This window comes from Galleria mellonella, unplaced genomic scaffold (assembly GCF_026898425.1).
Source record: "Galleria mellonella isolate WM207_F2 unplaced genomic scaffold, CSIRO_AGI_GalMel_v1 utg38, whole genome shotgun sequence".
NCBI classification, from domain to species: Eukaryota; Metazoa; Arthropoda; class Insecta; order Lepidoptera; family Pyralidae; genus Galleria; species Galleria mellonella.
Window position 1 is genome coordinate 2,720,623 of NW_026442090.1, and position 27,933 is coordinate 2,748,555.

General features: G+C 31.4%; 1 protein-coding gene across 1 annotated transcript; it reads left to right on the plus strand.

The window, feature by feature from the left end:
* Positions 1-3,330: 3,330 nt before the first annotated feature.
* On the plus strand, positions 3,331-27,917 carry LOC128201278 (protein takeout-like). Its single transcript, XM_052897752.1, has 5 exons — positions 3,331-3,688; positions 19,827-20,067; positions 23,382-23,515; positions 24,639-24,788; positions 25,200-27,917. The coding sequence occupies exons 1-5, from the start codon at positions 3,586-3,588 to the stop codon at positions 25,349-25,351; spliced, it is 780 nt and encodes a 259-aa protein (XP_052753712.1). The 5' UTR covers positions 3,331-3,585; the 3' UTR covers positions 25,352-27,917.
* The last annotated feature ends 16 nt before the right edge of the window (positions 27,918-27,933 follow it).

The following is a 27,933-nucleotide window of genomic DNA, read 5'->3' on the forward strand; positions in this document are numbered from 1 at the left end:
GTTATTATGCCCACGTACATACAATAAAACTTAAAATTTTTTAAACAGACATATTTACGAAAAATTTATATCTTAATAGAATGGAAGCCAAACAATATTGTATTTTAATATTCAGACGAATGTCATATTCATAATTTTCACGTATGTGAAATTTGGCGATATTAATTTGTTTGGCAATCTGGTATCAATAACTAGGTGTACTTGATCAAGATATTTGTTAACTAAACATGACGATGATTGTATGATAGAAGTAGAAACTCGGGCAATATTATTGCGCAATTTAAAATGTACAAAACAGTAAAATATATAGAATAGAGTAAATATTTTTATAAATTTCATCAGATTATTATCAGAGAGAGACTTTGTACAACAGTTGTATTTACTCGTGCATAGTTGTATTTCGGTTTAAAAGGTGAACCATGACAGTAAAATTACAGGATATCGTGGTATCACACTATGATTTGGGGGGGGAGGTTGTTGTTAGTCATGTGGACTACCAGTCCCATTGTTAGCAATATGTCAGGTCTTCCCGTGGTCCTCCTGGATACCATCGTGCTTATTTCCAAGTGTATTCATCACGATTGGTTCACTGACCTGCCTTTTTATTGTCACCTATCATCCTTCATTGGTGTTTCGCTAGCGCATACTGTTAGCGCACACGGGTTTACCATTCCATTATCATCCATAAAAAAGTTATTATTCTCACGAACGGCAACGTATAGATATCACAGTGTATGTAGTCATGAGACATAAAATTTTTTTGTTGTTCTTCATTCATCTCTATAGGCTACGGTTACCGCTTCCCATCACGTGGACCGCTAACTTGTTTATCATTCTAAGTGTTAAAAAAAATTAAAGTTTGGTATTTTAAATGCAGTTTTTAATAGTATTTATTTCGCAAAAGCAGTTGTTAGTGGTAATAATAAAATATGATTACTCGGATTTATTTTTAATATCACGTCTAATTGTTTTACTTATACAAATACGAGTTCGATCGCTTCTGTATTTAAGTTTTTCTTTATTTCACTACTAATTACTTAGGCTTATCAAATAATTTCGCTGAGAATATTCAGTAGTTAAGTAATAAAATGACATATTGTAATTTTATTAGTACTTGTATTAAACATTTACTGTCTCACTACAATATATATTTAAAACACCGTTTGCCTAAATAGTGTTTAACAAAATTGTTAAATGTTGTTAAAAAGGTAATAATAATATTTATTTGTATTTTCAAATGCTAAAATGTATAGATTAATTGTCGTGTGGTCCCAACATAGATTTGCCCACCCCTTTCTTTCATGTGGGTGTCGGCAACTTATTCTAGTCTTTGCCTGCGTCATTAGTGGTAAAAGTGCGAAAGAAATAGAGATATATCTGAAGATTACTTCGTATAAACTGGGACAATTTATATAAAGCCGCAAGTTGTTGCTATTAATGCCAAGGTTAGCTCATTGTCGCTGAATGCCACTATGTCCAAATTCGTGGTCAACCGATACCAAAACTTAATTTAGGATCTCTTCTTTAGTCCAAGGTGACTTTCTTTATATACATAAGATGAAACCTTAAGATTTATGAAACCATAAAAATAAACTGACAAACTTTCAAGCCTCCGGTCAACCTGTTTAATAAGTTAAAAGTCTGTTTATAATTGATTACTTTTCTCCATCTAAAGGTTGCCTGGAAGAGATCGCTCTTAGCGATAAGGCCGCCCATTGTTTTCTCAGTGTAGTCTTTTGTTGTAATTATTTGTATTTATAATAAATTTACTAATGTTATCTTTTGGAGGAAACAATGAAGAGTATCTGTCTAACTATTGACACGACAGAGTCCTTTCTAGGGACACGCCTGCAGGGTACAAAGAGCAGCCATTTTTTTTGTATGGAGTGCAAATGGGATTTTTTTTAATGCATGATTAATGGCATGGTAACCGCGCCTGTGCTAACGGTATACGCTGGCGGAGCACCTGTGAGGAATGATAGGTGAATATTGAAAAAAGGCAGGTCAGTCAGCCCATCGTGATGAATACACCTGGAACTCAGCACGATGGTTTCCAGGGGAAACCGCGTGGAGGTCGATCTGACAGGGTATATTGTTAGCAATGGGACTGGTAGCCCGCATTACTAACGATCCCTTCCCCCCTGTGCAAATGGGATTATAACGCTGTTTGCGTTATCGGTATAAGCTGATGGGGTTCCAGTGACGAATCATTAGAGATGATGAAGTTAGGTTACTTGGTCTGGTGAATTCGTGGGAGTACAGTGAGGAGATCGACAAAAATATTTGTGAAAAAAGAGTATGAAATTTTTTTTAGTGCAGGAACAGAGTTGATCTTGACTTTGACCTTGAAATACCTGAAATGGCTGAAATTATTTTAAACATATGTTATATCTTAATTAATTAAAACTAAGCGATAATACGGGTAAATTTTTTCCCGTAAAGAGGAACGATGTTTTAATCATAGCACCACTGATGAACGATGAGATACATATTAAATATATTTCACATTGAAATTATATTCTTTTTTTATGCAACAAATGGCAAACAAGCTGACGGCCCACCTGATGGAAAGTGGTAACCGTATCCTATAGACATGAGCAGTACCATGGACATAACAGAGTACACTGTTTCGTCCATGATACCTCTCATGTGTTGCCATTCCTGAGGACTCAGATGTTATTCCTCTGTACTCTGTAAATTCACGCCATATCCCACCCTTCAAACCGAAACACAGCCATGCAAACACAACTGCTTTACGGTTGAAACACGAATGGGACAGAGGTACCCAAGCAAACGACTTTTGTACAAAGTCTCTCTGGTGAATGGTGGTGGTCATTTTATTTTAGAAAATATTTGAATATATAATACGATATCTTGTATCTGGAAGTAAATTTTACTCAGCAAAGAACAACAACAATCTATTCAATTCAATTTCAATTGTCATATATATAAAAATGTTAATCCCAAGAAAGCCGAAGTAAGCCCTATCGATTTCAAAAATAAACATATGGAACACGTTTTATTTATTTGAAATTTATATTTTAATACCATTATAACACAAAAACCTATTAAGTCTGAGGGTTATAAATGCTGTTGGCTAAGAAGTCATAATTGTTTCGAATAGTTGCGTGTGTTACATGACATGACATAACATAATGGGCGGTCAAGAGATTATTAGTACGAGCAAGTATCATGAAATTTGATGGACAATAATTATGTTCTACGATTCTTTTGATCCACACACATGGTGTTAGTAAATAGTTTGTGTTAGTGGGGGTTTAGCAGAGGGATGTCGAAAATGGTACTCGAATAAAACTCATCGGCTTGGGCTTTCACTTCAAACAAACGAAACGTGCGGCCGTCCAACGCTCCGAACGCGTCCATTGCCAGCTGATTCTGTCGTACAGCGGACGGACGCGGCTAAAATCAAATTTTGAACTGTCAATAACTTTTGTATTTTTATCTATTCATGTTATAAAACCAGTGATATTGTGTGATAAGTTATGAAATGAATTGTTTATAATAAAAAATATTTAAGATTTTAATATAAAAAAATATTATAATTGATAACGAAAAAAGAAAACTATGAAAATGGCTTATAAATACATTATATCATTATTGGTTTTGTACTTTGCTGTATTCTGCCACAATGGTGAAGCCGCTGAAAATGATAATTCACTCACAACACGTAAGTAATGAAATAATTATTTACTGGTATTAATAAAAGCTAATAAATATAAATTTGTAATACTACTTTTCTCTCCTTATAAAAAAATTCTGCAGATAACAAAATTACATAGTTCTTATGATATAAAATATAAGATGCCAAACTCTTAGTACACAATTTAGTAAACGGTAAATACCAAATTTCAAAATATCGAAACTGCATTTCATCTTGGTTTAATTTGGTCACTTTAATCTGAAATAAATGTGAAATTCACCAGTCGCAGTCAAGAGTCAGGGTTGAGTTTCGATATGTCTGAATTATTAATTAAAAGAACCGAAAGACCAATCTATTGCAAAAACAAATTATAAAAACAGAAATTACGTCAGCTGCACAAAAAATATTAGACGAATTTAGACTCTCTTCTTGATTCCGATTCTGTTGTATTTATTAGAAAAAGAATCTTGAAATTCTATATAAAGCTACTGAATATATTACTTTGATATATATCACCGAAGTAGTTATTTTAGATCCCTACATAATAAACAACGATTATTGTTTTTTACCATTATGTTGGTTAACAAAGTGATTTTTATTGAAGTTGGTAGCAGTATATGATACAGTGTTTAAGTGGATACCAATATTGTATTTAAATAAGTATTAGGTAATATATTGTCTGCTTGGAACTACACTTTGACTTGGTGTACGCAAGGTGTCGAAACTTTTATTGGGTAACATATGATTAGTAAGTGCGATTTGCGAGTTGTAAAGATTAAAATATAATTTTTTTAAAATACGTCGCTTTGCGACGCAATATTATAATACTTTTAGGCATATTGCATAGTTCTTTTTTAATATTTATATAAATAAAAATTACTCTAATTCCTTTTTTTTTGACAAATATTCGTTAAACTTCAAGGAAGGTGTCTGAACAAAGGTACAAACTTCATTTGGACAAAAGCCCATACAAATTGTTCCTAGTTGTAACATACTGCAACAGTCCAATAAATTTTGACAGAATGACGTCAATCCGAATAGCTGGTATTAAATAAAAATAATTACATTTAATTTAAATTAAATACATACAACCATTAATTGTTCATGTTAAATACAACCACAAATGAAAAATCGGAACTTGTGATAGTGTGCAATATAATAGAATACAATAACTAATACAATAATTTTTCTTACTATAATCGTACTCATCGTAGATAGACAATATTTGTTTTTTTTATAAAATATAAACATTTCAATGAACATTAATTAGTATTTTAAATATATTCATTATTTCATCATATTGTAATATCTAGTGATATTATTATATAATGCAATTATTTTTATTCGACTTTTACATAATAAGAATGTACTGAGTATATATTGTAACTGTAGCAGAGCATTAACAATTCTTTAAACTGCGGTATAAGCGTGTATTTGTTAAAAGAAAAGTTAAGAGAAAAGTTTAACTGACTGTGCAATAAAGCATTCGATAATGGACAATTTGAAATTTTGCGGGGTAAAAATTTATATTTTATTTTTACACATCTGTCCAAAAAAAAAGTGAAATGTTTTTAGGATTTATGTACTATATATAAGTTTATTTTATACTACTTTAACTTCCAAAGGTCTGAACAGGGGTGTTCATTTTTGTGTGTTTCTTCATACCAAAATCCGCCTAGTAAATAGAGCTTAAAATTTCATTAGTTATAAATCCTACTGTAACAGTCTAAAGGAATGATAGATTAACATTTTTTATGTTTTTAAACAGTATGTATTACGTAACTTTAACATCAAATTTGTGTTTCGATCAGCCCCGAAATTTCAGGAAACATTTCATGGTAGGCCCACAGATTTGTATGTATGGGTATAGTTCGTGTTTAAGCGCAGCAGTCGTGTTTTTTTTAATTTATGGCGACAAATGTAATCACTGTGTCACCCACGGTACTTTTCATGGGTTACCATTTCTGAAGACTATGAAGATATGCCTCCATGGTAATTTAGTATAAAGTATAATCAAATATATGTATGTGCATTTATGGATTTTTTCTAAAATTTATCAATCAAAACAATGAAACCATGCAGTTAGATTGATATTTATAAGTTATTAAAGGTTATCATATATTGAACAACAATTTTATTTCTGTAACGATTTATCGCTTCATTTTTGTTAATTGTGGAAAATATGTATATAAAATAATGTTACAAATGATAAATATTAATGCGGCATATGTAGAAACTATTCCTTTTTCGAATTCAGTTAAAGTTAAGTATCATTATGGGGTTGAGATTATGAACACCAGATAATTCTGGACTCTATTAGTATATAGAAAGGGTAGAAATTTGTAGTAGACTTACGTCACGTAGAAAGATGCTTGAGTGCCCATAATATATAATCTATTCACATTATCATAATCTTTATTTTAGCAATTATCTGTACACTGCTGAACATAGTCCTCCCCCATAGGTTGCCATAAGGAACGGGAGCGTTTCTTATGGCAGTTTAAGAATAAGGGGATTTTGTCAGTAGTTGTCATGCTTGGCAGGCAGATTGTTTGGAGATGTTTGGAGTTTGAAGATGTTTTAAAAGAGACGCTGCTGCCAATCTCTTAACCATTAAGTTTCTTTAGTTGCCTCTTACGATACCCACGGGAAAGGAAGATGTGACAAATCTTATACCATTAGGTATCCACAATATTTACGATTTATTTTGTTTATAGAAAGATAAAATAGTTTAACATCAAAATAAAAATAATAATAAATACCGAAGTTTCTATCCAACTGATATTAAAGTAAAATTTATAAAGAAACCACGTAACACCTACTTATACACATACAAGAATTTACAGGTAAATTAATTATTTATCTGTTTATTTATAACTCTAGTATAGAAAATATGAAAAATACGGATTTAATGCTGAAAGTATTCTCTCCCAGTCAACCTTAAGGAAGCGACAGAAAATTCGTATGCTGTACTAGAATTAATTAATACACATACATACCATTATTTACGCAGGTACATAGGTTGATTATGTATAAATAACAAATATACGTAACTACACATATTCATGATATACTATATTAGATAAGAGGATGAGAAAAATAAGTATTATATATATAGGGTTGACATCTCTATAATTTGATAACCAGGACAAAACACGTGGAAGCCACAGATTTTAGAGCCCAAAATCCGGACATATCAACAAGCTTTTTAAACATAGTCAGAGTAATAAAAACAGTTGAAAATGTTGTAAATAACTTTTATATTAATATTCAAACCTTTAAATTAGAACAAATAGAATCTTATTACAGTTTGTTACAAATTGTTTTAATAATCAGTTAGAATTTTTTGAATCTGGACTTGTTTATACCCTCTAAATTAGAACATTAGAACAAATCCGGGGAAACCCGGACGGATGGCAACCCTATGTTAATAGTTGCTTTAAAACAATAGTTCTTAAAATTAGAACATGAAAAATAAACATACTTAGGAAGTCCATACAGATCATACTCGTAGACAATTATAACAAGAGATAAATTATATTTGCTAATTAGTTCCCCTTTGACATCCAGTAAGTTGATTAGATGTAACGTAATGCCATATATAAAATGTTAATTACTATACAATTATTACTGTTCTACAGAACAAGGTATCAGTTCAGTGTATTATTTAAATATTGGCACTGCCCTTATATTGAAGGGACTAGAAAATAAATCTGTGTAACCACCTAGAAATATCAATACAATAAAATAAATGAATATTCATAGTATTGTACAATTATTTATAATATAATTTTGTTTAAAATATGGATATCGATAAGTATTATAAAATGTTGCTACTTTATAGCGCATATTTTTGAAATTTAATGAATTGACTTCTTAGATTTCGTACAAATGTTTTTTGTTAGAGGTGACGCGATCCTTTACGATTTTTATAGAAATCTATCCTTAAATAGTTTTTGGAACATTTTTATCGTAACGGAACAGGCAAAGGGTCTTCGGAAATGCAGCTAGTGATTGAGATTCTTTTAAATGATTATTGCGAAAACCAATAAATTTAGTCAGCGTCCATTAGTTGTGTAGGTACTAAAAAAATCCAGTTTAGGCCAATAGGTCGAACTTCCTCCGACCGTGTGGCTTATGAGGCACTTAGTATTTTAGTGTTAATGGCAACCAATTTTCTATTGTCACCGGGAATGATTTTAAAAGCTACTAAATGACCCATCCGTGCCAAGGTCTAGAGTTTTATGAGTTTGTTCCGTTGACGAAATCAAGAAGTGATGTATTCTGCAAACAATTTCGATGTACCTTTGTTTGACAAAACCTGTCCGTAGCGTTTGCTAATATAGTCACGTGATTTGGCTAATATTTAACTTATTTTGTATTCTGTATAGTCATTATGGCCATTTGTATTTTTATGACCAAAAAACAGGTACAAAAGACATTATAGATTGTCACATAATAAACATCTGCAACCAAAATGGCGTAACAAGGTTTCTTTTTATTAATTTTGAAGAAATTTATGTTGTAGTCTCTAGAGAAAAGTATACATGACCACAGCACATGTGTATTAGGATAAAAGTTACTTGATGAGTTGTAGTCAAAGATTATGATCTTTTGTATGTCAAATTTCATTTAACTATAGCTTGATTTATTTATTTATTATTTATTGATTAATGAAATGTGATATAAAATACCAACCAATTACTGGGAAGCTTAGAGTTGCTCCAATAAACAATATTTGTTTTACTCAACAAACAAACAACATATATCAAAACATCTTCACACACTTTCATAGTAATCGTAGGATAACTATCTCTCTTTAACAACTGGTTAAATAGACACAGACTTACGTCTGTTATTGATTATATATACAACTGTTTAAGGTAAAGTTCATTGTAGTTTTTATCATTTTTTAAAACAATTATTAATTTATTATTTACTAACGAATAATAATGAACAAATATGTAATTAATTATTCATTTTGTTTGTGTACATATTCTTAATTTTTATAATCTGTATCATTTTTTGAAGGGAACGATAAAGAGTTGTCATTCATTCATACTGTTTGTTGGCAATGACATTGCACGAAAAGCTGCATCTATTTAAGTTTTTTTTTTTAATAATATCCTGATTAAGGTGTTCAGAGGATGAAAAGAAAAGAAAACTTAGAAAGAACAACTTCTGATGAGTTCGCTATTAAAAATTATTATTAAACATTTTATTTAATTAAAACGGATTTTAATTATGATATAAATAATATTAATTTGTAATTTTATTTCATTATTTTATTCTACTAATATAACAAATTAGAAATGTTTGTAAACATATTTGAATGTTTGTATGTTTATTATTTAGTCACGCTTTAAAGACTAAACTGATTTGAATATAATTTAGTATGAATATACATCTGATTAATACGTAGGATACTTTTTGTTATAATTTATGTTGGCAGTGTTACGGGAAATAGCTAATAATCTATAAAATGTACCGACGAATGAGAAAATTATTCATAAACATATTCATACAATATTTGCATTTAGAATGGGGCATTATTCATCAAACATGTGGATATAATTGTTGATTTTATCTGCGGAATATGTACTCAGGAAAGTCTTGAATTATGGCATAAGTACAAGTAATATTTTGGAAAAAAAGGGTATGAATTACTTTTTATCTCAAATAATTAACTTGTCACGCGAACAATGTCTACTAAAAGTCTAAAAACCTAGTCACATGGACTTTGTTTTTATCTGCTTCAAACAAAATAAAATATAATACTTAATACCAAAATTTATGTATAAATAACATGTTTATCCACAATACTTGCTAATAGCAAATGCCAATTTACATTAAAATAAAATATAAATTAATGTTAATTAATGCATATTTAACATTTTTGTTATAAAACTTGCAAAATATTTATTCTGACACATGTATTTCTATTAAATTAAAATCACGTGTCTGTAGGTTTGTACATGTAAATCTCCAAAATTCGCCAAACGATTTTAATAAAATTGTGTAAATGCGTTTGATTTCAACTTGAAACGTAGGTACTTTTAGACCTTATAAATTACTTATCGGCTTTTTTTATATTTTTAAATATAAATATTACGTGCGTATCCGGGGTAGATCGCTAGTTATTTTCATAAAAGGTTCTGTAAACTACAGCATCTACTTATATTTGAAATTAAAATACTATTAATAGGTACATAATTTGTAATAATAACAAACAGCTATATTTATAACTGGCATTAAAAATAATATTTCCAATATACAATAGAAGTGAGAGCCATTTAAAAAAAATATTACATTGAAACTGGCCACTACATGAGTTGAATTATACTGTCAATGATTAATAAGCTATTTATTGGCCCTTGTCCGTCTTTTTGTATAGGTTATAATAATTTTATGGTCAGCATATCATACGTGCGTTGATTGTGGGTCATACACATGCACATATATGTATGTACAGTAACCTAAATGTTGAGTAAGATGGGCAAGTGAAATAAGAACCAATAACTTTTCCTTTTTTTTACCAGACGGTTCTTATGAGTTAGGAAAACATTATTATATGATAAATTGGGCAGAAATGTTAATATGTAAAAAAAAAAAGATTTGAAATTTGACATGGTTTAACAACAATTAATAAATAAAAATTTAAAATTATGTTAATATTAAGGTGAAATTAGTTTATTTGTAAGAAGCCTTATTACCAGTAATATAAATCTATAAATGATTTCGTTATTACATCATTTATTACATTTTGGCGCCTTAACGGCTTAACCAATCGTCACGACATTTGACATACTCGTACTGACTAAGGACATGGACAACTTTTTATACTAGTCAATCAATATATACCAGTCACGCAGACAAAGTAACAGGTGAAAAGTAATCTTCTCTTTGATAATTAATAAATAATTTGAATAGTGAGCAAGTCTTTGCAAGCAAGCACAGAGCAGTCAACGATCGCGGCGCATGCGCAGCCTTGACACCGCAGTTGACAGTTGCGTTTTGCTTGCGAAACTTTTTGGTAGTCATATCACGATGTCTGCATTACAACTCAATTGCACGAGGGAGTAGATATTGTAACTATTTATTACTGATACTATACTGATCTCTGACGTATACTGATATATATATCTGATATAGTATAGAACATATGAACGTTAACCCCCTACGTAAACGTAGGCCTCCCCCTATTGGAGGGTCATGTCCAATATATTATATATATATATATTTAATTCGGATAATGTTATTATAAAAGTCCACGTTATATACACAGGATTGACAAAGTTAAAATAGCAATAATAAGCAACCCTGCCTGAGTTATTGTATTTACGCTGGCATTTTGGGTTCCAGTGAGTAAAGATAAGTAAGAATTTAGTCGAGTGAGTTGGCTCAACGTGATCAACGCTAGGAATTGATTACGATGCTACCAGGGTACACTACGTGCAGGGTGACCTAGTAAAGTGTATTACTAGCAATGGAATTTAAATGCCATTGTTATTATAATTCTTTTCGCTTCCACTTAACTTGGTAGGTCGAAAACAGGGATTATCAATATATAGTAGAGATCTAATTATTCTCAAAATATTAAATATTAAATTTTTACTGGTTACGTTTATACGTTTACCGTTACACATGGATTTCAGAAATAAAAAAAAAACAAATTAAATGTCCTATTTATAAACGTTGTATCAAGATAAAACATACACAAGATATTAAGTTAGACATTCAGCCTTTTTTTAATGGATGAGGATGGAATGGTAACCCCGCCTGCGCTAATGGTATACACTGGCGGGGCACCAGTAAGAGACGATAGGCGAGGATGAAAAAACAAGTCAGTTAGCTCATCATGATGAATACACTTGGAATTCAGCATGATGATTTCCAGGGGGACCACGTGGAGGTCGGCCTAGTTGGATTGCTGGCAATGGGGCCCTTAGTCTCCATTATTAAGAATCCCTCCCCCCCCTCACATCCTATTTGTTGCTGTAGTTTTTGCGTAATACTTTAACAAAAATAATAAAGTATTATTTTGGCCTCTATTACTCTTATTAAGACCCCGCATATATTCCAAACACAGACATCGTCTACAATTTTGTTGTATTAGTAAGATAAATAATTAATATAAACAAATAAAGTGGTATAAACAAATTATACATATTATAATATCAGTATAAACACATTCGAATGTCTAATATCATATTTAGAAAATGGTTATAAATTCAGATGGATCAAAGACAAATATCACGTCATCATAACAACTCACTATCGTTTCGCTGCCGAACACGGGTTTTTCTTTAAAAAAAACCGAATGAACAACAATGATGGTCTTGCTAACTAGACAGCATGATATAGTGCTTTATTCTAAACTAGCGACCCGCCCCGGCTTGGCACGGGTGCAGTGTTGATACTAAATATACTACAGAATCGTTTAAAATTAACGTTAATTAACTAAAGTACGAACAAATAATTTTCAAAAAATTGTCGCCCTGAAAAGTACGATACTATACTTCATCTTGAAGCGCTCTATCCATTGCGTAGTTTTAAAGATCTAAGCAAACATAGGGACAGGCAGCGAGTAACGACTTTATTTTATACTATATAGTGATAATTCATTTTCTGTTGCACTGGTGTTTTACAGCTGTGTCATTAGCCTAGTAGCCTTTATTTCTATATCAATAGTACTCTTTTTGTTGTTGAAAAGAAGTAACGATACATTATTATTTACTCTCTCTCTCTCATTCAGAAAATAAAAGTAAACTAAGGGGATTTAGGTATATTCCAATAATTAGATTTGTTTTAAAAAACAACAGCAGGCCTACTTTGGAATCCAATATAGATATCAATCCAATCTAATGCCAATAACAACTTTCTACTGCGCTCGTGAAACAATAATTAGGAATTAAGTTAAAATTAGGATTTTTCTTGCAATAGTTTGCATTGGCAAGTTATACTAATATGCATCTATCAGAATATTATGGAAATATTATGTCGCTATTGTTACAATTCGAGTGTGAAACGTCTCAATTCCAATATTGAACTATATATTAGAATTTATTTCAAGAGTAACCTTACTGGTCTTCAATAGACAAAAAATGGTGACACAACGCTGATTATTATAAATAAAATATCGTATTTCGAATGATCCTACCAACCTAGAGTAATAACCTGGTAACCTTCTTACGCACGTGGTTTATAGGTACCATCTTTGGATTATAAACTACGTGCACAAGAATTGTTTTCTTACTTATAGTGACTGTAAATATTTACTCCAACTCTCTGAATTAAAAGTCGGTATATGAAATACTTAATTGCCAATACTCATATTATACTTATATACTGATTATTTATTTTTCATACTCGGGGTACATATTTGAGTCTAAAATCAGATAATCTAATTACGGTAGCTAACAATTCTTACCCACTTCAACCTACCGCGACAAATTCTGACGATAGAATTGTTCCCTTCTACCGTCAATCCCTTGACGGGGTTGAAGTATGGCATCCAAGTCTCAAGCTGCTCAGGTGTCATTTAGAATAAATCGCAGTTCATCGGCTTTAGTGGACCCTATATCGCTCCTCTGCGGACTTCGAGCACCTTTTTACCCCTGCACGCATTTGGTGAAACTGTAAAGGTCATTCACGGCTAGCAGCATTAGAGTAATCCGAAAAAAAAAATGGGTTTGATATAATTCTGGATGTATTAATTTGTACAAGTCACGCAAACTTATGCTCACAGTTCTTACTCTTGTTGCAAATAACAATGAATTTGTGAAACTATACAGGTCACTTTTTATCGGTTAATACGAGAAAATTTTGTCTATTAATCAGAAAAACATGTCAGTTCACACAATTGATTCCACTATATTTCCTACCCGTGTCACAATAATATTTCAGTGTGGGAAACAGGTTGTCACGGAGTTTCAACTCGAATTACAATGCAATTACGTGAACTGGTCTGTTGTTGCATCACTAGGATTTCATTTAATTAGATTAAGCAGATTGTTTATGTCAGATATTAACTTGATTTAAAGAAGATTGGTAACTATTACATAAAAATAATAACAATAAGTGCCATATCTATCTGCTGGTCCTCAAGCTAAGATACTCTTAGTTATAAGGAACACGGCAATGAACATCTGGTTTTCCCTAGAGACTACAGTATGGGGTTCTTTAAAAAAATATATTAATGTTTCTTCAGGGTTGGCAACGCACACACACGTAACACTCTTAGTGTTGCAGGCGTCCATAGGCTACAGCGACCGTTTACCATCAGACGAGCTGTATGTTTGTTTGCCACCTTCGTGGTATAAAAAAAAACATAACCCAGATAATCCAGACCGAAAAGTTTGTTTCCTTAATTGGTCCGAAAGCAAAGCAATGTTCCCTCCGTTGTACCATGGAATATAGAAAATATTAAAAAGATAACAGAAAAATAATATGCCACTAATATTATGCACAAGGTGACATGGGAGGCAATAAGGGGAACAGAGTATTAACACAAAAACACTAGTATGGAAAACTTTAAATTGAAATGCATACTAAGGCAATTGGCAAATATAGTATAAATAAGCTACTATATGATATTTATTATAGTGGCATAGGAAAAAAAATTGGCAGTATAAGTAGTATGTTTCATGTTTCCTTTTTAATATACGCGTATTAGCAATTACAAAACCACGTGGTATCTATTGTATGCTATAACGAAATCGATTATTATTCGTATCTCGTATCAAAAACAAATCGGCCATTCTTTATCATAATGGTGTTTGCTTGGGCAATTAAACTACGCTGTACGTGCCTTACATGTTATTGTAATATCAATATCTAAGGTCGTGATTATATTTTATATTTATCTACTAAAATAGAAGACGTTAATATTGTAAATTGCGATTCTATGTATAGTATACCGTAGTAGGTCATGTGGGCTCGGTATAAAATAGGCCATCCTTTTTTTCCTGTGGGTGTCGTAAGAGTCGACTAAGGGAGGGCGAGGGATTGACAGCTGCGTTCTTCTTAAAACATCTCCAAAGTCTAAGTGCGGTTGCCAATACGCCTGTCAAGCGTGGCTACTAGTAAAACTCCCCTAGGGGGAGGTTTATGTTCAGCAATGGACAGGTAAAAGCTGATATGATGATGATGTATAGTATACGCTATAATATAGTAGTAACTATATGGTTAAAAATGAAGAAGTTTTAAAAACAATATCTCTTATCCTAAAAGTAGACAAAAAACACACACACACACACAAAAGGAACAAAATTTAATGTTATATATCATCTGGGCAACAAGCGATATGTGCATTGGTAACCAGTAACGTAGCATGAGATTAATCTCTCTTATAACATCTACATTCTGATTACTGCTGGAATTACTGATTGCGGCACATCAGGGAAGTGACTTTTTTGACATAATCGCGAGAGAGACATCAGTGTGAGATTCTTCAAATTTCCTGATGCATTTTCTGCATTTCTGCATGCAATTGCATGCAATTTTCTGAACATCGCAGCAGCATCATCAGTATCCTGAACGTATTATTAATATAATAATGAGGCAAGACTCACTCTCGGCAGTTATCATCATAAAAATTTGGTGATAACCATTTCTTTTTTCTCTTTTATAAGCTTTTAAATATTTTGTTTTATTGTGCAAGTTTTTCCGTTCAAAAATTGCAATCGCTTTTTAACCACTACTTGGCATCCAATTAAGCTGAAATTTAGCATACTTATGTTAGTTTGATGACAATAAAATATGCCGTCATCAAAATGGTTTGATGATGAAAACTATGACCATGGAAATACTCGTAAACTGAATAATAATAAGTCGTACTCGAGATAATAAAATAAATCAAACGACGATTTTATTAACTTATTTATTCTTTATTGCACACAAAAATTTGTACAAATGACGAGCTTAACGTCGTATGGCATTCTCAACCAGCTAACCCTAGGTAAAAACAGAAAACGTTATTTATCTTGAAGAAAATCAAAATATAACCTTATATAGTGGTCAGAGTCTGTTTATAAAGCTTGACAACTCAAAAAGTTTGTTTTCAAAAATGTTTTTAAATAGACTTATTTATCATAGTTTTATTTGATTAATGATATGTCATGAAACAAAATATAAATATCGCGCGAGAAAAGGAAAGCAAATTGATTTCGTTTCACCGCGTAGTGCAAATACTTGGGTTTCTCGCCGTAACTGTGTTTTGGTGTCAGTGGTGGCATTGTGTAATACAGTTATATAATGTGACCTTGTGCAACTCGATTATGTGAGATTCGGACGTTCAAGTTCAATTTCCCGCACTCCGAAACGAACTGAATTCGATTTTTAAATTTAGAAAACAAAACTGACTGTATCTCGCTGCTTCCTCCACATGAATCAGTTTTTTGTGTATTCTAGGTTCTAAGATATAATCTATTTGTATACCAATATTTTTTAATGCTTCCAATAGTTTTTGCGTAAAAGAGTAACAATCCATTCACCAGATTAATAAATTTTCGTATTTATAATGTAGAAAAATCTTTTTAAGAAAAATGTATTTCTAAATTATTTTTGTGTGTATGTAACGTAATATTATCGGCAATTTGTAAATTATTTGAATTTGTGTTTAATTTGTAAGAAAAGATAACATTTAAGAAATATCTATCTTGATTTTATTACTTAAAATATAACAAATCTTTATTTTAACATTTAGTAAATAGATATCCAATGTGGCAATAAATTTGAATAACGTTGTTATAACCTAAAAATAACCTAGAATATTTGAATTTAATACGTATACCTATTTTTTTTTAATGAAGTATAGGTATAATACAGTAGCGATAAATATGTCTTAATTATATAGGCATATTTTTTTTGATCAATTTATCAATAATAATTTAATAATAATTGTGTATCTATGTTAAAAATAGAGTTATCATTCGATAGCTAATTTTGGTAGTAGGTACCTATTGCAAACCAGAAATATTTTTATGAATATAAGACGCCAAAAAATTATCGTTTCTGTTATTGTTAGGTACATCCATTGTATGTAATATATTATTTAAAAAAAATTATCTTGGCAACAGCTCAACTTTAGAAAGGTCGTAAGTTAATTAAAAATAATATTTGATTATCTACATAGGACATTGTCAAACAGTTTTACCTAAATTAAATATTAACTCTGATAAGTGCAGATAAACAAATATACATTAAAATGGTGCGCAGTTGTTCTTAAGGATGTAACTACTTATATGCATAGAAAAGTAAATATGTTTTATTTGAACTAAAATCGAAAAAAATTCATAAATAAAAAAAAATACTGATTGCAAAATAAACTGTATAGCAACCTTTGCCTGCAATCAGTAGGTAAACTGAAAAATAACAAGAACTAAAACCATAGATTAAGAATAATGGTACCTACAGTCCAACTGATTGATTCTTAGGTTTCTAAATTTGAGTTTTTCGAACAAATTATAGGTATTACTTTATTACACTAAATGGAAATGTTCGCAACCCTATGCATCCGGTAGTTAGTCTAGTGAATTTCTTGTCAAAGACAGGAGCTCTTAGTATAATAAGCCTTACTAAAAATGTAGACCGAGGACTATCTGTCCTTGGAATTGGACTTAAAATCCTGGGCAAACCAGGCAAACATAAAGTGAAATGTTATAACTCGTCTATGTAGGTAATTAGGATGTATTTATTCTGTGGAGTCGATGAGCGACAGTTACCATTTTTGACCAGGTAGACTGTCGGGTTCTTTGCCATTTCAACTTTCATAAAAAAGGTGTGGGCAGACTCGTAGGCGTAGGGGGTGCAACACTACTTTCAATCAAAAGTCATTGCGTAGGATATGACTGCTCAAGAATGAACTGGTTCAGTTGTTCGAGATAACAGTTGACAACTAAGGTCAGTAACTACTCTTTGTAGGAACATATACTATGAGAGCTCAATAAGAATATAAAATGTTTAGACGATAGTATATATAGCAATATATGATTTCACTTTATCGTTTCCCAAGTAGATTTTGCTTCACTACAAAAAACTGATGACTTTAATCATAAAGACTTGACTTATGTTGAAATGACCAGAACGCATATCAACATGTAATTAACGACATGGAGTTCTGTGTCTACTATCATAGTGAATTTTGCTATCTTTCAATTTGGATTTTGCTAAGATAACGTCAGTTTCTACTGTCACAAAATACGAAATAATAATGGCTTAAATGTTATAGATTCTAAAAAAAATAATTGAATCTGTTTAGAGTTGGCGCGCGTAGTGTTCACACACGGAAATTAAACATGCATTGATAACCTCCTGCTTTCGAAAGTTAGTTAAAATTATGCTTATCATCGTTTAATTAACGTTTTAATTGAATTTATATTAAATTAAATTTACGTCTCTACTTATATAGCTTTGCAGACAACAAAAAATAATTATAAAATTTCAATATATTCTATATGCATGTACATTATATATTGTATTATAAAAATGCTAATAAAATAATACTTAATGCTTCTTTTTATTATAACCCATATACGTAAAAAATACCACTTATGCCCACTGGTGCCGTACAAATAGACGCATATTAAAATCGCGTGCACAACATTTCACTCTCGATTTTTTAAACTGTCGGTCATTGTACTTTCATCACCTTGTAACTGGTGACTGGTTTGCTTCACCCACTGGTACACTTATAATGTTACATAACGTGCGGCATTTGAGCAAGTACTATGTATCACTAAGCATGAAACATGACATGAAATGCAAATATTAAAGAATGCATATTCATTGGATCAAATTATTATTTTTTATTCAAATAGAACTATGAATATTTGAATATAATTAAATTTAATTATTACTTAGTTGTATGGCAAATAATGGTGTCGCCGAATGGTTCCGGCATAGAATAGGCCACCCTTTTCTTTCCTGTGGTTGTCGTAACAGGCGCCTAAGGGAACTTAATGGACTAGGTATGGACCACAGCGGACAAGAGGGATCTTAAAACATCACCAAAAGTTAACTATGGTTACTAACCCGTCTGCCAAGCGTAGCAACTACTGGCAAACTCCCTTTATGGATTTAAGAGGGAATTTTTAGTTTTGAGGGACGTTAAGTGAAGAGGGACGTTGTTGCCCATTCCTCGATCATTTATTTATCTTATTTGCCTCTTACGACACTCACGGGAAAGGAAAGGATGGCCCATTCTATGCAACCACATGGGACCACCTGGCAATAATATTAGTAAGAATCAAATAAATTTAATTTTAAGCATTTTTAATACCAACTTTGCTAATTAAATTGCAAATTCAGGTGAATTTTTAAACTAAACAATAATTTAATTATCTCATCTTTGATATTGTTTATCTACTCGTATATGTTCTCCGTAATAAGATTTGTACAGGCAATGTTACCATCCTATACCACCTATTAAAAAAACCTTCATGCGGCACTCCCTGGAAACATCGTGATTAATTCTTAACGTAGTGTTAAGTCAACTGACCTGCGAGTCTACCATGAAATGAAATTCTGAAATTTCGAACTCAATTTCATGTTTTTTGTTTATACCAAAATCTGACCAATAAATGGAGTTTAACATTTCATTTGTCATACATCCTATCATAAAAGTCCGAAGGAACACAATTTTATCATTTTTGATATTTCCGAACGGCATGTATTATGCAATTTTAACATCAAATTTGTGTTTCTTTTGGCTCCGAAATTTCGGAAAACATTTCATGGTAGGCCCTCTGGTTTCGTACTCATCGTTTTATCCTCCATGGTACTCCGCCAATGGATATTGTTAGCATAAATGAACTAGTTCATATTATTTATTAAAAAAGACTTTTTTTTATGCAACTTAGAATGGCAAACAAGCTGACGGCCTACCTGATGGAAAGTGGTAAACATCGCCTATAGACATAATAGACTATACTGTTTCGCCCATGATACCCCCAATCCGTTGCCATTCCTGAGAACTCTGGTGTTATTCCTCTGTACCATATAAATTCACTAGCATTCCCCACCCTTCAAATCGAAACATGCCATGCTTCACGGTTGAAACACGAATGGGATAGAGGTACTCAAGCAAACGACTTTTGTACAAAGTCTTCCTCTGGTACTTCAGTCATATCTTTTTATTAATGTATGTTCTTTTCATAATTTCCAGCGGAGTACATCCTACCATGCAGTCGGAGTGATCCGCAATTGGATTCTTGTATCAAGAACTCTTTCAATCATTTGCGACCATACCTCGCCAGAGGCTTACCCGACATCGGCGTTCCAGCAGTGGAGCCTCTGAAAATAGATCGACTGGTCATGGAAAATGATGCTGGACCAGTGCGAGTTACAGCGGCATTTACCAACATCACCGTGAGAGGGCCCAGTAACTACACTATCTCTAAGATTAGGTTAGATTTTTCTGCAATTAAAATATCAAAGCCAATTCATCGCCAACACGATAGAAAGTAGTAACAGTGGTCTATAGACATGAACAGTGGCATGTACGTCATACTGTGGCATTCCTCATTAACTTTCCTGGGAACTAAGATCTTAGGCCTAGGGTGGGTAATATGTAGCAAATATATAAATAATGAAATATATATATTTAAATATCTATTTATTTTTTAATATATATATATCAAAATTAATATAGGTATTCAACTGGGATGAGCGATTTCGAAATGAGTGATGACCTTTTTTCAATCATCAATGTCCAGGCCCAATATATAGATATCGGAACGTTACTGATTTACCTATGTCTAGTTATGCTTACTTTAGAATTTTTTCAACAAAGGTGAAAATCTGACTTGGTATGAAAAGTAAAGCCGCAATTTTCAGAGTACTACAGTTCGATTTTTGGTTTGTAAAAGCCACGTCCTAATTTGTGAATCTTTAAGAATTCACATCTCTTAAATTATTTAATTGAGAACTTCAAATTGTTTTGGAATACATTTGGAATGAAAATCTATCAAATTATTAGTATCCTTGCTAATATTACAAATGTAAGAGAGACTTTGATTATTTTATTATCACTTAACACCTAAACGGCTTAACCAATCACTATAAAATTCGGTATTCAGGTATTATATGAAATGAAAAAAGACTACTTTTAATCTCGATCAATTCACATATCCCAGTTGCGCGGATTAAGTCATGATGAAAAATCTGATACTCATACCTACATATTTATATATATATAAATATATAAAAGACTACAAAATAATGATGCAATTTCGCGATATCGTTCCGCTGTAAAAAGTGAGTGTAAGGATGTTGAAATAGATCAATCGACCGTTACCATCTGTTAGCTGCGGGTTATGCAAGGATCGATATTGATGAAGTAATGTATATATAAACATAAATAAAGACAATAACTGGTATAATTCTAAAAAAAGACAATTTTTTTTAATTTTTTTTTTATACAACTTAGAATGGCAACAAGCTAACGGTCCACCTGATGGAAAGTGGTAACCGTCGCCTATAGACACGAGCAGTACCGTGGATATAACAAAGTATACTGTTTCGCTCATGATACCAAAAAAATAGATAAAATAGTAGTCGGAGGTCCTGGAGACCAGCATTGTTAGATGCGATATTTTATTTTTCCTCATACTGCAATTTTTTTTCCACATTAATAAAAATATTTCCATTGTTTTCTAATCACAAACTTTACTTTTTACCAAGCAACCTCAACGCAAAATTTTCAAATATAAGAGAGACTGATTTTATTTTATGCAACAAGTCCTTCCTAAAATCTGTCCAATACAAAAATTTCTCCAAAATTGTGGAATTTATTCCACAACTTAATCTGGTAATGGTGTTCAGGATCTTCAATCATACGTTGTCATTTATCATAATATTACATAATGGTTAATATTATTTATATTCTTGTCAAATAACTAATATATATATATATATATCTATATATATATAATGTGAAAGTCAATAATGCTTTCTGGAAATTTGACTGCTAAATGTTGGAGCTTTAATACTGGCTGTTGACGTTGAGTTTTTTAGAACAATGTATTATTTGTGTTTGTTTTATGTCAGATTTTCATAATACGTGTCTTGTATTTTTTCACTAAACCTATTATTTTATATCATAAATTCATGTGTTTTATTACTGCATTTATATATATATATATATATATATATATATATATATATATATATATATATATATATATATATATATATATATATATATATATAATACAGAGGGCAAACGAGCACGTTCACCTGATGGTAAGTGACTACCGCCGCCCATGATCACCCACAACACCAGAGGCATTGCAGGTGTGCTAAATAACATAAAATACAATACAGGAATGTATAAATAGTCAATACTATAAATTTAGTTTTTAGCAATAAAACTAAATTTAGAAAGGATAAATCCAGTTTTAGGAAGTAGAGCGTAAAATGTAATTAGTAATATTTTATTATACAATTTCATCATATATGTCTGTCTTTTTGGCAATCAGAAATGGGACTGCAAATGCGCTAATAAAATAAAGAAATGTCATGCTATCATAAAAATTATGTAATCCTCGAGTTAGATTAGATTGCATCGTGTTATGAGAAATAGAGAACATCATGAAAAATATTTTGAAACAAACGAGTCCGAGCCAATTTAGAAAATTTATTTGATAATAATTTTACAACTATAAATAGTAAAATTCAGCAAATTTTGTTTTAACCTTGTATATTTTTTACTTATTTACTAGATTACATATTTATTAGGGAGACTTTGAACAAAATTTGTTTGCTTAGGTACCTCTGTCCTATTCGTGTTTTAACCGTAAAGCAGCTGTGTTTGCATGGCTGTGTTTCGGTTTGAAGGGTGGGATATGGCGTGAGTTTACAGGGTACAGAGGAATAACACCCGAGTCCTCAGGAATGGCAACGCATAGGGGGTATCATGGGCGAAACAGTGTACTCTGTTGTGTCCGTGGTGCTGCTCATGTCTATAGACGACGGTTACCACTTTCCATCAGGTGGACCGTCAGCTTGTTTGCCATTCTAAGTTGTATAAAAAAAACTACGATTATCTACTGATCTACCCGTGTAAAGCCAGGTCAGATCAATAGAAAGTCTTTAATTATTTTGAAAATAAAATACAGCTCACGTTATGTGGCTAATATAGGTGAAAAGGGGGGGGGGGGAGTGATTTTAATTAGCTCCATTGAAAATATGCCTTAAATACAGAAACCATCGTGAACATTCTTGTTAAATTGTCACGATGGGCTAACTATTCATCCTCACCTATCATCCTTCATTGGTGTCCCGCCGGTGTATACCGATAGCGCGGGTGGGGTTATCATTCCATTATCATTCATTAAAAAAAAATATAGGTGAAAGAAAATTTAAAATCCGTTAAGAGTTTTTTAAGTTTACCCATTACAAATAAAAATCAAATCTTTCGTCTTTATAATATTAGTTCAAATGTAGTGAGTTGCGACGAAGTAGATGATACGAAAATAATATTCGTAAGTTTGAAAATAATAGTATAAGTATTTCTAAGAGATGACCATCCCTTAAATGGTATTGAAAGAAATGTATTGTCGCGTCATTTAAGAGCGAGTTTTGAAAAAGCGAATACTGTAAAAACCTTTTAGAAAAAAAACATGTTCCAATTTTCATGCTCATATGACGTCGAAGGTATATATATATATATATATATATATATATATATTCGTAAAATAATAAAACATTTCCGTTCCAGGTCAGACCTAAAGAAGTTACGTATAGATATGGGATTATTATTGCCTCGCATCGAGATCACAGGCCGCTACGAAGTCTCTGGGCAGGTGCTATTGTTTCCAGTCCGTTCACAAGGAGACTTCTGGGCTGCGTTCAGTTAGTATACAGATTTCTAGTTAGGAATATCAACGAACTAACGCTCCACCTGAGAGAAAGAGACAACCATTGTCCATTAATATTTGAAATATGAAGGATATTGCTATAATATTGTTAGCCTTTTTTTTATACAACTTAGAATGGCAAACAAGCTGACGGTCCACCTGATGGAAACTGGTAACCGTCGCCTATAGACATGAGCAGTACCATGAACATAACAGAGTATACTGTTTCGCCCATGATACCCCCATGCGTTGAAATAATTTATAATTATTAATAATAATTTGTCGCCTTAGAATAATTAGAAATTTGTAGGATCTTTTAGTTTTGTAGATTCCATATTATAGCACAAATAGGCGACGGTTATCACTTTCCATCAGGTGGGCCGTCAGCTTGTTTGCCATTCTAAATTGCATAAAAAAAAATCCTTAAGTTGAGAGTATTAGAGAGAGTATAGTTTCGTCGACAATATGAACTTGACACTGTATGAAAACAAGTAAAAGAAGTTGAGCTTGGTGGAGAAGGATAAAAAAAAACCCTTTTAGCCTATTTAGAACCTCAAATTTCTTAGAGATCGATTTAACTTTTCACTGCAATTAATATTTTCAGGGATCTTTAATTTGGATCTTCACATGGATAAATATATTTCGCTTTCCATTAATCCATAGTAACAAAAAGTACAGAACAAATTTAGAGGCTGTGACTTTAAAACAAATAATGAATGCTTTCTAAAATGTTTTTGAGAAAAGAACGTTAGTTCAAGGAATGGACCTTGATCTTATCGTTATTAGAAAACGAGTGCTTATTACGAATTATTTAAAATCAAGATTTTATTACAGTATAGGTTATCTGAAATGTATAAATACTGTAAATATGATCTTTTATACGAGTTATGCTTGGTTTTATGATCTTGAAGTATGAGACAATTTAATAATTTCTGTTTCACCATCATCATCAATTTATTTATTATAATTATAACTATAATGGCGACGACAAAACTACCTTTTTAATAATTTACTTATTCATTAAGGAGAATTTTCCTTCAATATTTATTACGCATTAGTATTTTAAAAAATTTTAATTTCATTATGAAGAAAACAAAAAGACTTTAACATATTTTCAGTCGACGTGGCTGCGATCGGCAGAATATTTGGCAAAGAAGTTGAGAGGGAAGGAGTCAAGTACATGATGGCTGATAGATTGCTGGTAGACTTCAAATTGAGAAACTCCAGGTTTAAAGTCAGGGACACTGTTAACTTTGGAAGTGTCATTGGTAAGCAACGTTTTGTAGTTGGTGTTACAGTTGGCATATATTTAGGATATCATAAACATAATTTTAACTATTTACCACTCTTAAATTTATTATAAGGACTGTCATAAAATGTTATTAATAAGTCCGTCTGTTTATCTAAATTTAATCTCAGTTCTTTACATCATCATGCAATCGTAATATTTTTTAAAAGTATATGATTACATAGTTGTATTATTCAACATTAATATCATGACAATTGAAATTTTAAAGCATACTAAGTAACCAAAGCAACAAATTTATGCTAACACTAAAAATAATCATATTGTATGGAATTGATTATTGTACATTGCATTTTTAATTATAAAGTGATTGTAGTGTAAAAATATTTTATTTGTTTATTTATATAATATAAAAATAATTATTTAATTCCAGGTGAAGCAATGAACCAATTTTTAAATAACAATGCAGCAGAAATCATTGATGAGATGAGACCAGCAGCTTGCGTGTCCATAGCAAAACATTTCCAAGCGTTCCTGAATGCTGCTTTCTCTAAAATACCCATCGATGTTTGGCTCAAGCCTTAGAGTTCTAGGTACATTAAAAATTGTGAAAATTCGGTAGTATTTACTATTTAAAAGAATTAATTTTGCAGCATCAACATTAATTTAACCTTCATTACTTAGGACTTTGAGAAAGTGCATTAATATGTATCGAACTTGATGTCACGTAGGTAATTGATACAAAAGGTGGTTGTCGGTGTGGTGGTAAAGTGAGAATAGAATGCGTCTCTACTTCTTGTTGCCAGGTTGTCGTAAGAGGTGACTAAAGGAGCAAAGCACAATAGACCAGTGTATGAAAATGAAAACTAACCAATCACAAGCAATCAATTCAGTGTTGTATTTGAAGAAATCATTCCAAATTAAGGAAGCATTAATTAGTTTGGGAGGGCAATTATTAATTATAATTTTGATGGTAATTATTGAAAAATTTCATTTTACACTTTGTCCCTCTTCAAACATTACCAAAGCCTAACTGTGGTTGTCAATCCACCGGCCAAGTGTGGCAATTACTGGTGAAACCTTTTGGGAAGGCCTATGTTCAGCAGTGGACAGTGGACGGTTGATATGAATGAATAAAGGAATTGAAAAATATCAGACAAGAAAATACTTTTGTTATCGTCAAAGTACGAGTAAATCTCTTCGATCAAAACGAATGGGCCTTGATATCGTTAGATAACTATAACGATGAACAAAAAATTTATCTAATTGCTTGGTATCTTCATTGGATAGAGTTTAATTTATTGTGCACTATTTTAAGCAACGTAACAGTTCTTCAATTTTAGAAGACTACTAAGATGTATGTGTGTTTTAGGCTTACGATAAAATATACTGACGGTGATTGTCAATTGATGTCCAACAGATTTCACTAACAAGAGTTAAAATTTTATCCTAATACTTAAGATATTCATAAATAACTTAAATACAAAAAGTTTTAAAAAGTATTTTAGTAATTTGTTAGAACTATTTGTCAGATAGTATTGTTTGTAATGAGTATTCAAGCATTATAATGCTTACTTTATTAAAGATTGTTATAAATTGCAATCTTTGTTCGGTCTTCTATCCGAAATTCTTTAGTATTCCTTACTAACAAGTACTTTACATTATGCAAAAGACAAAAAGTCCATCACGATCTTTGATCCTAAATCTACGATTGTCTTAATTCATATCTCCTATGGTAATGGTCCTTGTCTGAAGTTTTTAATAAAAAATGTGATAACTGCGCTTTTTGGAGAAGCGAATACTCAAAATAACAAATGAATAAATTTTAGTACCCATGTCGAAAGTTCAGTAGTAAAAAAAGCATAATTCGTTCTGATAATGACTAATTAGATGCTAAATAATTTCTCATCTTGTTCGTTACCTCCAAACCTCCACCTCCAAATATAAAAATATCTAAAATTAAATATACTTCAAAGACTGACGAAATAGCTCTTCTAGGTATAGTGATGTACTAAAATGAAAAATTATTCAACAACTCCAATCGCTAACCTATCGAAGATACCTATTAATTCTGTAGAATTATTATTATATAATAAATAAAACCACAGTCTATATTATAAAAGTACCCAACGAAGTGTCTTAAAAACAATAAATGGGGAAGCAGTATTTTAGACGTACTCGTATTGTGAACTTTTGTTTGCTGTTTGTAATAATTTGTTTAAAGCAATTTACTAATGAAGAACTAAATTAAAGTTAGCTAATTACACAACTCTGAGCAAAAAGTTTACAATATTTGAGTTATTGGTATAATGCACAGTTATAGTTGTTTTGAATATTCTTGTGACTTTTTCAGATAATTCAGGAAAATATTGAAATGAATCTATATAATGCGTCTGTATTTTACTATGATTTTTAAGCTTTATTTATTTAACTACCAAAATTAGGGATCGAAATAGTTGATAAGTGAATACTATTATGTTTAATAATAAGATTATAATAAGGACAATTGTGATTATTAAATATAGTTTTGTAAGAAAACCAGTAAGGTTTATATTGGTAAAATAAAAATATTCCAAATACAAAGGTCTTTTTATTATTGTTAATGATGTGCGTTTGCGTTTTGATGATGAACGGATGATGAAGATGATGATGATGAATAAATACACCTAGTATTTGAAGCGGTTTAACTAGGGTAAATAAAAAAAAATTTGAAGCGTTGATGTAATATAAATTTGATGTAATGCGCTGTAGGTTGTTTTGCAAGTAAGTTACAATTTGAAACCTGAAAGATCATGTAAATTTCTCCTGCGTTATGATTGGCGTTCTCGCGATGTCGTGATGAGCGACTCTTGTGACTGGTTGATGTTGTGTGTGATTAATAACTTAGCAGTCGTCCATTGGCTTTACCGCTGAAACCGCTTTATTATACGCAGGAGTGAATAATATTCATGGCATATTGTTAATGCTTTGACAGTTATACTTATAATAGATAAAACTTTCTGTAATCTGATAGTTTTACTCTAGTGGATACTTACTCCTTTTTTAAATTAAAATCCACCTGTTAAAATACATTATAAGTTTATTTGATTTATTTCTTGGGTTTTTATTATACCTATTTTTTTATAATACGAGTAATAACTATTAAAATCTGATATTTATAAAATTTA